An 18,758-nucleotide genomic window follows, 5' to 3' on the forward strand; every position below is an offset into this window, starting at 1 on the left:
CCTGAATCTTAATGTGAATCTAGCCACAGCACATAAACAAGAATGACTATTTTTAACAATGCATGATAAAATTTATGGAGAGCTTCCCACTCTTCTTCAATGCCCATATCTAATAAGTCAACTAACCAGAGGGAGAAAATAAGACCATCATGAAAGGAGGAACTAGAATGTTACTCCTGTCAGAACTCTTGTCAGAGTTCCCCAAGCCATTTCACAAGTGACTAATATTTTCAAGTTGACTATTAAAGATATGGAAGAAAATAATATAGAGAGAAGGCAGTCTTCTCTGAAAAACACAGCCGTTTACTTACCATCTTCTGCTAAGATCTTGGCTGCATCTTTATCCTCTTCCCACTTCCCAGTCACGAAGCAATCTCTGATACTGTTCATAACCTTATACAGAAAAGTCAGCTTAGTTGACAGGCTCCAATCATTCAATAAATAACTGCTTTGAGAAATAGTAGGTAACAATTTGCCTTTAAATACTTTTCAAGACAGTTCTATGGATATTTTCATTCCAAGTGGGCCTATGAAATAACTTTGATGTATATAGTATAACAACAGATATAAAAACATAAATATTACAGCATTAACCAGTGGATAGGGAAAATAACCTCAGCCCAGTGACTTCATAAGTAAACAAACAGATATTTACTAATTCGTTAATCCAGACTTATCATGGCTGTTTGAAAACGTAATTCCTCTGCCAAAGACAAAATGTCTTATATGAGCCCAACAGTACAAAGAGTACTGATGAGGCTCCCAGTCCCAGATCTGCCAGATCATCCAGTACACAAATGTAGTGGATGCTGGATGCACCTCTCAAATACAGGCTAAAACTTGTATATAACTCTCTACTTCAGACTGCTTCCTGGGGAACCTGACTTAAGACAGCACATGTCAGTCACTGCCAAGGGCTCAAAAGCACATATAAAGAAATCTTCACATGGGTCCCAGCTTTCAATCACATTTTGATCATGATTCACATTTTTCAGATAACAACCTCACTCTCAAAGAGTAGCCTTGCAGCTAGCATGATTACAATGGATGCAAAAGCAAATCTGCTCATTTATTCATTCCTTCATGCCTACAATCACTCAGTATTTACTGAACATCTACTCTGTGCCAAGAAGCTTTGCAGGCACTGAATGTCAAACTGTTCCAAAAGATCCTTGCTTTATGAGGCTTAACAATTGACTCAGGGGAACCAGGGACCAAATAAATTTTAAAAAATAGACCTTCCAAGATAAAAACCCTCAACAAACCTAGAAGGGAACTTCTTAAATCTGATAAAAGGCATCCATAAAAAACCCCACAGTTAACATCACACTTAATGGTGAAAGACTGAGAGCTTTCCCCTTAAGATCAGGAGTAAGACAAGGATGTCTCCTCTCATCACTTGTATTCAACACTGTACTAGGCATTCTAGTCAGGGCCATTAGGCAAGAAATTAAAATAAAAGGCATCCAGTTTAGAAAGAAAAACTATCTCTATTCACAGGTGGTATGATCTTGTGTATAGAAAACCCTAAGGAATCTACTGGAAAACTATCAGAATAAATGACTTCAGCAAGATTGCAAGATACTAGATCAATATACAACAGTAGGGCTTCCCTGGTGGCGCAGTGGTTGAGAGTCCCCCTGCCGATGCAGGGGACACGGGTTCGTGCCCTGGTCTGGGAGGATCCCGCGTGCCGCAGAGTGGCTGGGCCCTTGAGCCATGGCTGCTGAGCCTGCACGTCCGGAGGCTGTGCTCCGCAATGGGAGAGGCCACAACAGTGAGAGGCCCGCATACGGAAAAAAAAAAAAAAAAAAAATCTGCAGGTCAAATGACCTATATATATATATATATATATACACACACACAACAGTAAACTTTATTTCTATACGCTAGGAATGAATATCCAAAAATGAAATTCAGAAAACAGTTCCTTTTACAATCACATCAAAAAGAATACTAGGAATAAATCCAACAAAAGACGTGCAAAGCTTATACTCTGATAACTACAAAACATTCTTGAAAGATCTAAATAAATGGAAAGGCATCCCATGTTAACAGATTAGAAGACTTGGTATTGTTAAGGTCTCAATACTACCCAAGTCAGTGCAATCCCTATCAGAATCCCAGTTGGTTTCTTTGCAGAAGAAGATTCTGCCAAGAATTCTTTGATTCTAAAATATAGAAAACCCAAGGGATCCAGAAAAGACAAAATAATCTTGAAAAAGAACAAAGTTGGAGGATTCACACTTTGTGATTTCCAAACTTATTACAAAACAATAGTAATCAAAATAGTATGGTACTAGCATAAGGACAGATGTATAGATCAATGGAATATAATTGAGAGTCCATAAATAAACCCATGTATCTACGGTCAAGTGATTTTCACCCAGGGTGCCAAGACAAGGCAATAGGGGAAAGAACAGACTTTTCAACAGGTGCTAGGACAACTAGATATCCACATGCAAAAGAATGAAGTTGGACTCATCTCACACCAAATACAAAAATTAACTCAAAGTGTATCAAAGACCTAAACGTAAGAGCTAAATTATAAAACCCTTACACAAACCATAGGAGTAAATCTTCATGATTTTGGATTTAGCAATGGTTTCTTAGATATGATACCAACAACAACAAAAATACAGAGAAATTGGACTTCATCAAAATTTAAAACTTCGTGCTTCAAAGGGCACAGAAAAGATAACCTACAGAATAGGAGAAGATATTTGCAAATCATATACCTGATAAGGGACTTGGATCCTGAATACATACTCAATGATAAAAAGACAAATAACCCAATTTTTTAAATGGGAAAATAGTATGAATAGATATTTCTTCAAATAATATATACAAATGGAAAACAAGCACATGAAAATGTCTAACATCATTAGCCATCCGGAAAAGGCAAATCAAAACTGCAATGAGATATTACATCACACCTCCTAGAATGGTTATAACAATAAAAAACAAGAAAAACAACAACAGGTAATAACAAGTGTTGGTGATGTTATTCCAATGTGGAGGACTCAAAAGCTACATACTGCTGGTGGGAATGCAAAATGGTGTAGCCACTTTTGAAAAGCCAAAAGGGAGAACATATAAGAAAAAAACTTCAGGGGACTTCCCTGGTGGTCCAGCAGTTATGACTCCATGCTCCCAATGCAGGGGGCCCGGGTTTGATCCCCGGTCAGGGAACTAGATCCCGCATGCTGCAACTAAAAGATACTGCACACGGCAACGAAGATCCCATGTGCCACAACTAAGACCCCACACAGCCAAATAAATAAATATATTTTTTTAAATAAAGGAAAAAACTTTAACTGTTTTTAGTAACCATATTAATAGAAACGTGTAATGTTATTCTGACACTTCTATGTATAACTGGGATAAAGCAAATAATTACACAATTTTCTAATTTAATCATCTTCAAGTTCAAACAGGAACTAATTCTACAGTGGAAAAACAAGAGATATAAACAGAAGATAAAAGAGATTAAGTAAGAAGCCTGTAGTCCTGAGTCTGAATTGAAAATGTATGTATGAATTTTCCTAGCTCTGGTCACTGAAAAGGCCTAGAAACAATGACCGACCCATAGCAATGAGTATACATAGACCTAGACTGTGATGTTGAAATACCATTTTGTACTAAGAAAAATCAGGACTTCTTATGGCTGTTTCCAAGTCTGGCATCAGAAATGTACAAGATGATACTGGAACACCTTATCATATCAGACAGCAATGAAGCAATCTAAGGACGACTAGGATCGTGTCAAAAGGACTCAGGAGCCAATTTGAAGAGACTCTCACTGGTCACAGATGTGATAAATATGATCATCAGCAAGGATAACAAGTGCAGTGAAAGGAAACACATCACCTATATTTAAATTCATGAGTTAAAAAAAAAAAAGTCACCTTTGGAGAATCATTCTGAAAACTGATAAAAATAATCAAGCATTTATACTGCTTATATGGAACTGGGTAACCAAATAGTAGATGAGAAGTTTCTTTATAGAAGTATTCCAGCTAACAAGAGGAATTTGAACAAAATATCACCATTTTACATCCTTAACAAATTAATGGATCTAGGCATTGAGCATCAATAGCTAACATCACAAGATGATTTTATGTGCCTCCCAATGAAAAAACACCACCACCTAGGAAGCAGTCTTGCCAAAAAATTTGAAAACAAAAACCTCAAACCTCAAACCTAAATCTAATCAAACTTCTAGATGCATTGTCCAGAGGGTAGCTACAACATGTGGTTATTTAAATTCTAATTAAAATTAAACAAAACTTAAATAAAATTAAAATTTTAGTTCTTCTGTCTCACTGGCCACATTTAAAGTGCTCAATAGCCACAAGTAGCCACATAAGACAATTCTTTACCCGTCACCATACACAATTCTATTGGTATTGCTCTGTACCAATTTATAGGAAATACAGAGAAGAGTGAAGTCTGACAGACCGCACATAGGGATGCAATGAGCCCAGGAAATCCAGAATATGAGAAACTCTACACATCAAATACTTGGTTTCTTAAACAAGTGAAAAGGTAAGGAAAAAAGAGATGGGTGGAGGGGAATATTGTAGATTGAGAGATTTAAAAGGCATAGAGAAAAATAAACAAAAATAACCTGGTAAAACTAAACTTTGGTGTTCACTGATACATACTTGAAGGATGAAATTATAAAGAAAAGAAGGAAATGATTACCATAAGAGTCGTGATTCCTTCTGCAGGGAGGATAGGCCTATGACTAGGATGGACACATGGTGGTTACAAAGGTACTCACCTAGTAATCCATTAAGTTAAACAATTACTTTTATGTGGTTTTATATAATCTGTATTAAATTTTACCCAAAAAATGCTTACATAAAAATCTCGTAAAGTGCACAAGTGCTACCCAGTGAATTAAAATACATAATATGATAGTCATTGGGCCTCCCTGAGGAGTGACATTTCAGCTAAACCGAATGATCAAAAGAAGTCAGCCTTGGGAAGATCAGAACATTTCAGAAAAGAAAACAGAAGACAAGAGGTCTAAGATGGGATTAAACCTGGCAAGTTTAAGAATTGAATGAATTCTCTAGTGTGACTAGAGGGTGATGAGTGGGGGAAGAAAATTTACCAGTATTATGGATTCCTGTTTGCTTACAAATAGTAGAAATTATAAATGTTAACTCAGGGATACTACGTATCTCCTAGTCATAAAACACAAAGTATCTCAAATGTATGAAAACCTACGTGCAATGCTTCAAAATAAAGATTAACAATACTATTCACACTAAGAGTTGAAAACTAACACACCATTGTAAAGCAATTATACTCCAACGAAGATGTAAAAAAAAAAACACAAAAAATAAGAAGCAAGTAACAGGTAGGCAATACTGAAATCACATAATCTTTTAAAAATATTCCCTAATTTTCTCATAAGTCAAACACACTATATTCAGCCTCACCTCCTCTAAATCCCAATCATGGGGCACCTCCACATGAAATCTGGAGCAGTCCAAAGAGTCAGCCTTGTGCTTACACTCGCTGGCAGACTGGCTGACACGAAACAACCCTCCGAGCTCTTCCTTGGTATCACCATCTTCTTCTTCGTTATCCTCTGTCACTAAAGAGACCACCATGATAGAAAAGTGAGAATAAATCCACCCACTGGAGGACTAGGGACTGAGGGTCTCTGTTTGCAGTAGGTATGGTGTGTGCCCCTGAGCGCATCAGCCACAGACACAGAAAGGCCACGGAACTACTGCTGAGCAGGTCTGGAGGACATCTGCCCTCCTGCAAGGCAGCAGCAAAGTGTCCACTGAGGAGGGAGAATACTGGGGGATGGGGCAGGGAGGGGACATTTAAAGACAGAGCTTTCAATTATCATAAAGAGTTTCTCTTGAAGAGTGCTGAGTCTCTAATCACTAAGAGTACTTAGACAAAACCTGAATGCAAGTCAGTAAATACCAACCCCCGATTCCATGCTCCTACCTCACATATACTCCCTGGCCTTGTTCTAACCATACAGTAAATAGGGACCACAATATCAGGTTCATCACTTTATTTTTTGCATTACTGAGTCAAGCTCTTTCCAAAAAGAACATATAGACAAATTTAATAAAATATAAAATCAGAGGAGAAAGGCAAAAGGAAAAAACAATGAGTAATACAGAGCACTCATTCTCAGAGAGGAAAAAACACCTTTTCAAGCAGAATTATTTTTCTGGTACTAAATTCTACAAAAAAATTCATGAAGGATTTTCTACAGGGGGTACAAAATGACATAATGAAGACTACTCTTATCAAAAGTTTTATGGCAAACCCATGAATCTACTTCGTATGACTGATTTACGGTCCTCATGAGCTGATGATTAAAAACATCTGCCAAATATCAACTATGACGCCCAGGAATATCTTATGGATATCAAAAGTACCACCCAAATCCTCTAACCAATTTCTTCATCTCCTTTTCAGAAAATAGTCTAAGAAACTAAAATGTTTCTAGATCTGAACCAGAGCTCCTTTACCTGTCCCATAAATGAGCTTTCGAAGGTTTGGAGTTGTTTGTTGCTGCCTCAGAAAAGCCTCAGCTGCCTTCCTGGAAAGGTCTTCCTTCCACTTGAGGGCACCTGAAAGGACCAACACAGACATCAGTTAAATCTGTTTGTCTGTCCTCTCTGCTTCCAGCTCATCACTCATTCATCCTGAAATCCTTTAATGAGGTGTAATACTTGAACAGTTAACAAAGTCTCCAAAACAGCAGACCCCCAATGGTAGACATTCTATTTGTAGAATATTTTCAGTGCCAAGTTTGTAACGGCAGTTAAATTAAATTTAAGCATACCTGAAGTTTCTGTGGAATAGTCATTTTCTTCCTTATAATCTTCTTCCTCTCTGAGTAAGTCTTCTATATCACTGGTCTCATCAATTAAGTTCTCTGACCCCAGTTTCTGACTACTGACCACTTGAGAAGGATTTGGAAACTTTTTCCTAATAACCTCTTCATTTTCTGAGTCCTCCTCCTCTGTACTGAGAGAGTTTTCTTCAGATTCATCTTCAGATGCAAATGCCTCTTCAGCTGTGCAATGACCTGAATCTGAAGTGGTGAGGGTTGCTTTTTTCATTGTCAAAGACTTCTCCAGATTCAAACTATCACTCAGATCATCAGTTTGTAACAGCCCTGGCTTACCACCTTCTCTAACAACTTTTGATTCTAAAATATCCCTCTCTTCCTCTGCAGTGGAATCCTCTTCTTCAATGCTTTCATCAGCTTCTTCTGTTGCTTCTTCTACTGAGCTTCTCTCAAGGTCATCATCACTGTCAGCAAACGCTGGCAAATCCACCTCAACGTCTTCTTCCATCTCAAGTTTTTGCCGTTTGATACCTTTACCAGACATACACTGTTTACCAGTCATTTCAGCATCTTCCCCCTCTTCTGTTTCATCATCACTAGAGCTATTTTCCAACCTGTCACCTTCGGACATTTCTTTATCTTCTTCATCATCACTATCTCCAGAATCATCTTCTTCATCTCCAAAAATGGCTTTCCGACGCACTCGACCAGTTTTTAAATCCACCTGCTTTTCCTCTTTTGGCATCCACAGCCTATATTAAAGAGAAGATGCAAAATAATTCTGTTTGTACAATAACCAGCTAATCTGCAAGTCAATAAATATGCAAAGAAATAGGAAATAATGTCAAGGAATGGTTTTAAATGACATAGCATATAAAGGAATGATGTGATAAATACTGGAATAGTTAATAAGCAAACTCATGCATATTTCCATAATACCACTCTACAAAAGAACTTATAGAGAAAATAAAGAGATAACCTTTATTAAAAAACGTCTAATTTTAGAAAGAAACTGCTCAAAAGGGAAGTGAGTGCTTAACAGATCTTTTAGAAGACCCATTAGTTCCAAGCTTGAAACAGATGATCCTTAGAGAAATGGCAGACTGCAGGTCCAAGGCAGGGAAAGTACAAAATAAGCCTGGAACATCCTGCTGTCAGAAAGCAAAAAGTGCTCAAGCACTAACAGGGACACGCCAAAAGGACACAGAAGACAGACTGAAGGGACAATATAAGCATCACAAAGACTAATGATAGTAATGGGATAATAACAAATATTTTTTTAAAACTCCATTCGTCAACAGTGATACTAAAATAAAGGGGTGAAAGCTCTTTGTTAAAGAATGCCAGCTAACGAATGGAGAAGGAATAACTGACTAAGAATATTCCCATTTTGAAATCACCAATGCAATGCTTGATAAAGAAGAATCATCAAGATGCCAAAAATATGGGATGAAATAAAAAACTATCAAGCTATTTAATGCAACAGTATTATATAAAACTGTAAAAAAAACAATTAGAAAAATACTAAAAATTGTACTAAAAGAGAATGGATAAGTTTGAATACATCAATAATAACAAAATGATGACTATATATAAGAAACTATATAGAAAAAGGAAATGTTCACAATATAGATATAAAAATTTTACCTGTGTTATAACTGTAACTATGTTAGAGTATCCATGTACACAAGGATAATTACAGGAATGCTCAAAAATGAAAAGAGCTAATAATAATGATCGTAATAACAGGGATCTTTTAGTGATACTTCTTATCTGTCAGGCACCATGATAAGTAGCTTATGTGCACTATTGTGTTTAATCATCACAACTCCTGTGAGATATTAGGAAATTAATTGATTTCCTCAAACTAGTAGGCCCACTCCACTTAATTACCATGCTATACCATCTGCTAGTTAGAGGGCAGCAGATGATTTTTTTCCAAAAACTTTTTCCTGCTTTTGTATATACTTATAATAAATGATAAATTAGATGATCTCAATCATTTTCAGACTAATTTTTATTGGCAGTCATAAATCACTACAATAAAACCAAAATATCCACTATGTATAAATATACAAATTCCCAACCCAGGCTGATAATAATTCACATAAGCCCTATATTAGTGGAAATTAAGCCACAGGAGATATTACAACACAATCTAAGTAAAAATTTTAGAGACAAGGTATGTGGCTTTTGGACAGCAATCTGAAAAAGCTCCCTGACTCTGCTTGTTATTTTGGCCGTTAAAATAAAGCCAAGTGGCCTCAGGACTCCTAAGAAACAAAAGCAACCTATGGAAAAGGTTTTGTGAAATTTAAGGAATATTCTGACTTTGTTAAAAAACTGAATCCTTCATATGATTTCAAGAAAATACTTCCATGTAATGTCACATAAGTAAAGAGCCCTCAGAAATACAAGCATGTACAAAGCAAAAAGCAAAACTAAACAACCTGGAATAAACCCCACCAAAACGTTTTATGATGGCAGAATGATGTATGATATAACCTTATGTAATATAATTTTTTTTTAAGAACACAAAAACAGCACACTTACCCCTGATTATCTATATCCTCTGACACCAGTGGTTTGGAATCAGAAAACAGTGTCACTCTACTTGAAGCCATCTTGGCATCAATAGTTGAATGGGTGGAAATGAGACTCTGGACCAGTTCATGGGTGGGCCTCACCTCCTCCTGTCAAGGCCACCAAGAAAGGGAAAGTGAGGAATGCACAAGCATTCTGAAGAAAAACACACTGGTTTCAATCAGTTTCTCAAAATTACCTTAAACACAGTTCCTGAGAACCTTTCTTACTGCCTCAAAAAAAAAAAAAAAAAAAAAGAAGAGGAAGAAAAAGAAGAATTCTTACAGCAAGGCCTAAAATTGATCTCTGTCCTCATTAAACTTTTCCAAAGTGCATGGAGTATACAGTCTGATAACCTAAATACTGTGTTGCCAATGCTACAGAAAGCATTTACAGAAAAATCCCATTTCAGAACAGTCAAAGAAATAAAAATCTGGAGTCTATTTTTTAAAAATCTGTTACCTTTGATACAAAAATTGCACTTCAAGGAATTTACTGCATAAAAAGACCCCTCCCAGTGGGCAAAGCTGCATGTGTGAAGGCACTCACTACAGTACTGCTCAAACCAGGGGAAACTGGGACTGAGCCCCATAGCCCTCCAAGGATTGGTTCAGTAAACAAAGTTTATCTATACGATGAAATACTACACAGCTATGAAAAAACTGAAGCAGTTCTATGAATACTAACAGGGGAAAAACAGATTCACATATTCTTAGGTGCCATCAAAAAGTTGCAAAAGCATTTACAGTTGGATCCATATAACAAATACTGTTTCTCTCTAACACACATACAAATACCATATATATGGTATCTGCAAATAATATATAATAATTTAGATATATAATCTAAATAAACATGTATATGTTTAGAGAAAAACAGAAAAAAATGACCAAAGAGAGCTAGAAAACATATTGATTTTATATGATGAGAAATGCGAAGTACAGACACCAAACTGTTTCCAAAGCTCACACTGGGGACATGGGATCCCCTGTGTGTCTCAGCAGCAGGAAGGTATGGAGGATGTGACTTTTACTTTCTCCTTGATGCAATTAAAGTATTTTGAACATTTATAATATGCACTGTGGCATTTATCATAAATATGACTAAAAATAAAAAGCTTCAGTAAATAAAAGGTGACTACATAACTTCCCGTGACTTCCCTCTCACCGATTCCTGGAAGCCATGGCTGCCCCCAAGGTCGACATAGACCGCATCTTTGTCATACAGCACACCACCAACTCCAGAGAAAGGTGCATACACCAACTTCTCCTTCTCATTTAAACAACGCTTCTTTTGTTGTTCAGGAAGTGCACAGGGGTCTGGGAGGAAACTGACGTCACTCACAGCAAAATCTCCTACACCTGGAAGACAGACACAGGAAGATGGCTTCAGCTGACAAGTGACTGGTGGCAGAAATGGCCCACAGTCGGAAGTCTTCAACCACAGCAAGGGCACGGTTTGACACTAGCACTGTATCTCTTTAGCTAAACACCATCAGAGCAGAGAAAATTTGGTCAACTCAACACCTTGGGTGGCCAATGCAGAGCTGAGTTAACTCTTAAAACCTCCAGGAAGATGGCTCTATCTTGTGTGGCCATTTTTCAGTTTTCCTGAGAAATGAAGTCATCCCAAGAGTTTTACAAATATAGTACATTTTACAACAAAAGGATACCTGGTATGTGAATTTGGCTTTTATTTTTCAAGTGTCCTCCTCTTAGATAACCATAAACAGACACCTTTCGGTCACACTTGATATTTGTTCGAATATCTTCTGGGTTTGTCAAATCTTCCATCCTAGAAAAATAAAACCCAATTATATGGCAGAAATAAATGTCAGAGTTCTTGTACCTCTCTTCATATTTCAGTGATTCATCACATTCAGTAATCCACTACACATATTGTTTAGAAAAGTACAGAAATAAGGAAGCAGAGTTCACCATCTACCAGGGGCAAAGGGGCAAACACATGACTGCATCTCTCTCAGGCTCTACAGGATACACATTCCACAAGCAAGACACCAAAAATGGGAGACGACATGGCCCTGGAGTTGAGGAAAAGTAGAGAACATATCCAGAAAAACCATTTATGGAAGATTAAGCTTTGACCCGGATTTTTTAGTGTGGCTTGGATTTTGGCAGGTGGAGAAAGGGTATTCTAGGCTGACAAAATATATGAAAAAAGCATAAAGGAAGGAAAGCACAGGGCACATCTGAGTGACTGGAGCACCACAGTCCAAAGGCAGCATCACTGAAAATTAAGGATAAAAAAGCAGGATGGGGCCCACATCCTGTAGCCTTAAATGCTTCAGAATCCTCACATTTTTCTAAACATTTCATACTTTACTCCTGAAGCCACAGCATGTTTAAGTAATGATACAAAAAAAGTAGATATTTTCCATCAAGTACTTTCTCTCCACTATTCAATAATAAGACAAAATAAGCTCTATTATTGTTCTTTTCCAAACTTTTTAGCTTTGAAACATATGCGTCAGGAAGAAAAAGTTTGCATTCACTTTTTACCTGTCTGCCAGGATATATGGGTGAGAAGTCTGCCATGTAAGAGGCCTAAACTTCATAACTGTAATAAAACGGCCCAGATTGTGAATTTCTTGGTTTTGATATTCTCCGTGTACCATTCCAGAAAGGTAAAATAGCTTGGCACCCTAAATATTAAGAAAAACAAAAAAATTAAATTTCAATGAAATTCTTGTCAACACTGTACCAAAATAAAGGCCGTTAAATAAGAAGCAATCCTAAGAAAGGGACACTTCTAGTGACCCACTGTGCCAATGCTTCCAGAACTTCTCTGGCTTCTTTCAGGACTCATCTTTTTAGGGCTTTGTATGGACAGAACTGCAAATATATTTAGTTTCAAGTCAAGCAGTGGCATCTATCTGGAGTATGGATACATAAGGAACAGTGAGGCTCCTGGGCACAGAAAAAATTTTATGACCAATGGGACACAACACAGTAGTATGGGGGAGAGGAAGGAGTGGCAGTATGTGTGCGCTATAGCTCCTGGTCCTGTAACAAGGAAAAACTTTGGACAAATTTTATTAAATCACAAATCCAAAATACTTAGAGCCAGACACTGCCTGGTGCTGGGGGATGCAGAGACAAATGAGACACATCAAGAGGTCCGGAATAAAGACTATCTCAAGGAAATATTCTAGGGACTATGAACAGATATATTAAGGAAACTAAGGAGGTGATCCTGTAAAGATGTTTGTTAATCTCTCCCACTCATTCTATTTTTAAAGGATTAGAGTGTTAGTATTCAATAACTAATTCGCTTCCTACCGGGTAGACTTCTGTCCAGAACCTGTGTTTTAGTCGCTTCTTTGTCTTCTTCAGTTGCTTATTATACTTAAAGGAATCTAGGTGAGTGAGAACGCCCATAATTTTAGGAAAGCCATGTACTTGACAGATGTTTAGGAACTCAAATGTTTCCATTTCAAACCCAAAGCTGGCATCTATAAGCATCAGAACCTAAAAACAGAAGACACAATTTCTCAAGGAGGCTACCCAAAACAGACCATCACCAAACTATGGCTCATGAGCCAAATCTGGCCCATCACTTGTTTTATAACTAAAGTTCTATTGGAACGCAGCCAGGTTGACTTATTTACATTTGTGCTACAACCGCAGTTCAGTGATTGCAATAGAAACTGGGACCTACAAAGCCTAAAATATCTACTATCTGGCCCTTTATAGAAAAAGTTCACCAACTCCTGCTCTAGACTAAATCAAATGATTATTTAGGGAATCACCATGATAGAGAAAACACTATCCTTTGACTTGCTCTAAAAGGCAACCTTGACACAGTCTCAACCATATTTCAAGAATGTGCATATATGAGAAATAACTCAGAAAGGGCCGGATCTAATTTGGCCCTTACCTGAAAAGTCCTCACTTCAAGAAATAAAGTTTTTTTGTTTGTTTTTTGTAGTACACGGGCCTTTCACTGTTGTGGCCTCTCCCGTTGCGGAGCACAGGCTCCGGATGTGCAGGCTCAGCGGCCATGGCTCATGGGCCCAGCCACTCCGCGGCATGTGGGATCTTCCCAGACCGAGGCACGAACCCACGTCCCCTGCATCGGCAGGTGGACTCCCAAACACTGCACCACCAGGGAAGCCCAAGAAATAAAGTTTTTTGTAAGGTGTTCTTAAGCCAAATAACAGATCTCTAACAAGGAAACCAAATAACAGATCTCTGATATCCAAAAGAATGGGAGGAAGTGGTAATCAATGAAAAACATCAAAAACATGGAGAAAGCCAAACATTTTTGTTTCAATCTCCTCAGGGGAAAAAAAGTTTTCCACTGGGAAGTATGTAGTAAGAAAGCTCTACCTTAGAAGTTAATTGGTAACATGAAATTGCTCAGAAACTAAAAAAGTCTACCAGTTCAGAACTAAGTCAAAGGATAGTCATGAATGGTAATCTGTAAGAAAATATAAGTACATAAGACCGATTTTTAAAATTTATACTCTTCAAACATGCAAAACAAACAATTTCATAGTTGATTCCTAGAGACTTAAGACATCTCTGTCCTCATCTTTCTGTAGCTAACTAAAAATAATTTTAAAAAAAACAGAAAAACTTAATCTTTGATTAAACTAGGGAATATTCATAATCCTAAACCACAAAATACATGAAGATGGACCACTGAGCACTGTGAGGAAGCATAGCTGTGTGGGCTGGCTGTGGAGTATTCCTACACCCCATTTGATACCATGGCGTGACAAGTTGCAAGCAATCGGTTGTAGAGTCAGAAGAAGAGGTGGGTGGCAAACAGTCCCTGAGCTGACAGTCTTTGTCAACTAAAGATAAGTAAAGCCTCTATTACTCCTCCAATGTTCATACATGTGCACGTGCACACACACACACGCACGAATCCATGTACTATGTGCTTTCGCTGTGATTTAGGAAGCTTTATGACCCAGAACAGAGCAATCAACATTAAGCTAGGCTGGACTTCCCTGGTGGTGCAGTGGTTACGAATCTGCCTGCCAACGCAGGGGACATGGGTTCGAGCCCTGGTCCGGGAAAACCCCACATGCCGTGGAGCAACTGGGCCCGTGCGCCACAACTACTGAGCCTGTGCTCTAGATCCCACGCGCCTGGAGCCCATGCTCCGCAACAGGAGAAGCCACCGCAATGAGAGGCCCGCACACCACAACCAAGAGTAGCCCCCACTCGCCGCAACTAGAGAAAGCCCGCACACAGCAACAAAGACCCATTGCAGCCAAAAATTTAAAAAGCAAAAATAAAAAAAAACATTAAGCTAGGCTAAATAAATAATGGTACATACAACAGAATACTTAAAAATAATGAGGTTGAACTCAGTGCTTATTTTACACCTCCAAGACATAATAAGTGAAAAAAAGCAAAGCACAGAACACTGTGTATGATAAACAGTGTGTGCTTTAAAAGGGTTGTATGTGTATATACGTATCTGGAAAATACTGCTGAGGGGACTGAGAGACTAGGGGTCAGAGCAAGGAAAGCAAAATCATGCATCGTGCATAACCTGTAGCACAGTTTGAATATCTTACCAAATGCATGTGTTCCTTTTTAAATCTTAAAAAGATGTATATGAAAGGTATCTTTCTTAATATGTGTATGCTTTTAAGTTTAGTATACAATATATGTTACATAAAAGAGAAACTAATGACATGCTGAACTATTTCAATCATTTCAAGTACACAAGATTTAATGTTTATACTATTTTGTGTTGGCAATAACACACTTATTTTTATTAATGGCAGCATTACATATTCAAAATTTGAATGGTACTTATTTTCTGATATTAAGATGGTACAACTGTAACATCTATATTAAATTACTTTTTATTTTAGTTTTAGGAGACTTCCTGAGTCAAAGGGTAAAATCTGTAGCTCTCTGTCCCAAACAGCTCTTCAGAGGTGTTAAATAAAAAAAAAAAAAAAAAAAAAACCAAGGGGGGTATCCGTTACCCCCCCCTTCCTAATCAATACGGTTTAATTTTTTTTTTCCTTTTTGGCTTATTTTTGCTAGTTTTTTTTTTTTTTTTTTTTTGCGGTACATGGGCCTCTCACTGTTGTGGCCTCTCCCGTTGCGGAGCACAGGCTCTGGACGCGCATGCTCAGCGGCCATGGCTCACGGGCATAGCTGCTCCGCGGCATGTGGGATCTTCCCGGACCGGGGCACGAACCCGTGTTCCCTGCATCGGCAGGCAAACTCTCAACCACTGCACCACCAGGGAAGTCCTATTTTTGCTAGTTTTAAAGGTAATTAACAGACATTAACATTCCTGTAAATGCAATCAAGGCTGTACAATTTCCAGATGCTGAGTGCAGTATAGATTTTCTATTATAAACTCTGACAACTTCTCAAGGGTAATCCATGAGATTTTTTACCCAATATGGTAAAAATATCCATATTTTATCATAATCATTAAGAACAGAGTTTCTGGCGCCATCAAGAGCAGAATTCTCATCCTCAGAAAAATTGCTTAACTTCTGGGAGCCTCGATTTCATCATACGTAAACTAGAGATAACACCTACTTACCTCTAAGGCATACTGGGGGATTAGATGAGCTAAATTTGTAGAAAGCTGTTAGCACAGTGCCTAGTAAGGGTCCAAGAAATGGTACTATTATAAACTTGTATGTATGTATGCATATCTTAATGAGCTTTTATTAGCTACATTCATTAAATGTTTTCTCTGACCTACGGTCTACTTTTAGATTTCAGAATACATTTCATTACGCACATTCTATTTTTACTATAACAATTATTGTCATCATCAATTCAAACACATCTTTTGTATCCCTGATGATACTCATCATTTTTTTAATAATCTTAAATCTTTCTTCCCTTCAACATGGGATAAATAACCTATCACATTGCTGTAAATCCCCATCAGAAACCCATGCTGCCCCCAATGACTTACCAAATCTGCTACTTTAGCCAGATCAATCATCATGTTAATGTCACATCCACATTCAATAATGGTGAGTCTGCGCTTTTTACCTATAAGTGAAAAGATGAAAATTTTACTTTTAAAAAGCCTTGGAAAAAAATCTGTTAGCTCTAATTATTATTATTATTGTTATTATTATTTTGTGGTACGTGGGCCTCTCACCGTTGTGGCCTCTTCCGTTGCGGAGCACAGGCTCTGGATGCGCAGGCTCAGCGGCCATGGCTCATGGGCCCAGCCGCTCCGCGGTACGTGGGATCTTCCCAGACCGGGGCACGAACCCGCATCCCCTGCATTGGCAGGCGGACTCTCAACCACTGCGCCACCAGGGAAGCCCTAATTATTATTTTTAATTGCATCTAGTAAAGCACCTTGTACATTCACAAGAGTATGCCAGAAGTTCATTTTTATAGGAGAAAACTGATCAAATAAAGTAAATATCAAATAAAGTAACTTAGTTTTCTTGTTATGTTCTCTAATTTTAAAATAATATCAAAAGCCTACCCATAGGAATCAAGTGCTCAAATAGGTAAAATTCCAACTGGAATGGGCAGAGAAGTAGGCTTCATGATGGCTGTGATCCTGCTGTTCAGCAGTGGGCCAAAGCTTCTATCTCTATCAAAGCTTCCCCAGTTCTCACTACAGTGAAAAAACCCTCAAACCTAATGCAACAGAATGTTCATGGAGCAATCATTATTTCTAAATTAAGCTAAAAGAAATCAGTCAAAATCATGGGAATGCCTTAAAGAAAAAGAAAAGCCTCAATCCAACTATATTATTACTATGAGAAGAGATTTCAGATTCTACCACTGCCATCTGGGAATTTGTTTCATCCTCCCTCAGACTTTAGAAACATAACCATTTCCCAGAGCAGACAAGTTCACACAGGAAAAAGAAAGGAAAAACTCCCTCACTTCCATAAGAATGTGGCTTCAGGAGGGCAAACAGGTGCACCTGGTACATAGCAGGTACTCACTATCTGTTAAATGAAGGCGCTCATCATAACCAAGCCAGCCTGCCCAGGCCTGCCAAGCCTTTCAGAGGAGCACAGCTGGCAAATCTATACAACAGTTACAATAAGGTATACATCCACACCATTATTATCTCTGGGAATCTATCCTTTTCTGAAGCTACAGCTACCTTAATAAAAGTACAAGAGCAGTAACATGGAGTGACAATATTACTTTACCATTTACCAGTGAAGAAAATGTTAAACAAAGACATGCATGTTCCATAGATGACAACACGTGCCATGTCAGTCTGTGACAGCACCTCCTACCTGACACGATTGTTACAGGGCCTCTGATCTCTGTCAGCTTCTGCCTGGTAAAGTTCCGAATGAGGCACTGGATCAAAGTGCTCTTTCCAACTTTTGGAGGCCCCATCACCACTACCACTATTGGTGGGGGCTCTAGTGGAGTTCGATCAACCACTGGAATATGATGCTTTTTTGTCTTCAAATCCTGAGTCCTATTTGTTTAAAAAAAAAAAAAGTAAATTCACTTTCAAAATATAGAAGACATCATCCCTAGAAGCACAAACTTTAAAGAGGGCATAACAGACAATATGTGAATACAATCAACTTGTTAACTTCTGGCACCAAGCCAAATAACCACTTGAGTAAATATATACAACACAGTAGCAGAGCTGAAAACTATACACACCTTAAATCTGATTGCCTTATTAGTTGACTTTAATAGTTTAAAAAGAAAACAAGAGGCAAACATGGAGGCAGTGTACCATAATAAATAAAAGCAGAGGCTATTGGGTTAAATTTGGCTCTCCTACTAGGAGAAGTTAATTCAATAATGTTTAAAGTACACTGCCTTTAAAGTACATATACTAAGGACCCATTAAATAAAGCTGTTTAATACTACATACTCCAACTATATGAAACATATCCAGAAAATAACACAAGCACACCTGTTACCATAGAGATTGTTTAAAGCTTACAAACAAAACAAATTCTATAAAGAAAAACTCTTTTTCTCTTGGACAAAAGAACCCAATCAGTGTCCAGATGCTGGAGGCAAAGTGACGTCCGCAGCAAAGACTTCTCACATTTCAGTAAAAGAAATATGACTTGCATCTCGATGTCCTTCAGAGTTGGAACAGACTCGTGAATCCAAACCTCTGGAGAGGCTCCTACTACTTAAAAAGAATAATTGGAAGGACCACTAGACTCCAGCTAAACATACCTGTGAAAGGATCTCGCCATCCGCACAGCAGACTGGACTGCAAATGCTTTGGGGTTTCGCTTCCGGGCATCTTCCTCATCTCCAAGTTGGAGATCCCGCAGATGACGCTTCTTCTTCTTTTCAGCTTTGGGCCCACTGTTTTTCCTTCTATGTTTCTTCTGGTCCTTAGTCTCCAT

General features: G+C 38.0%; 1 protein-coding gene across 1 annotated transcript in view; it reads right to left on the reverse strand.

Annotated features, from left to right (window-relative positions):
* The window catches only part of BMS1 (BMS1 ribosome biogenesis factor), a 45,076-nt gene extending 26,318 nt beyond the window's left edge, over positions 1-18,758 (reverse strand). The window contains exons 1-12 of the mRNA XM_007461902.1: positions 18,583-18,758; positions 17,664-17,854; positions 16,358-16,437; positions 12,724-12,912; positions 11,944-12,086; positions 11,097-11,218; positions 10,592-10,785; positions 9,395-9,528; positions 6,833-7,593; positions 6,516-6,617; positions 5,454-5,611; positions 312-393 (exon numbers count right to left, since the gene is read on the reverse strand). Of these exons, the coding sequence (XP_007461964.1) occupies positions 312-393; positions 5,454-5,611; positions 6,516-6,617; positions 6,833-7,593; positions 9,395-9,528; positions 10,592-10,785; positions 11,097-11,218; positions 11,944-12,086; positions 12,724-12,912; positions 16,358-16,437; positions 17,664-17,854; positions 18,583-18,758 (2,332 nt within the window). The remainder of the gene's footprint in view (positions 1-311; positions 394-5,453; positions 5,612-6,515; positions 6,618-6,832; positions 7,594-9,394; positions 9,529-10,591; positions 10,786-11,096; positions 11,219-11,943; positions 12,087-12,723; positions 12,913-16,357; positions 16,438-17,663; positions 17,855-18,582) is intronic.

The sequence above is a fragment of the Lipotes vexillifer genome, unplaced genomic scaffold (assembly GCF_000442215.2).
Source record: "Lipotes vexillifer unplaced genomic scaffold, Lipotes_vexillifer_v1.1 scaffold1268, whole genome shotgun sequence".
NCBI classification, from domain to species: Eukaryota; Metazoa; Chordata; class Mammalia; order Artiodactyla; family Lipotidae; genus Lipotes; species Lipotes vexillifer.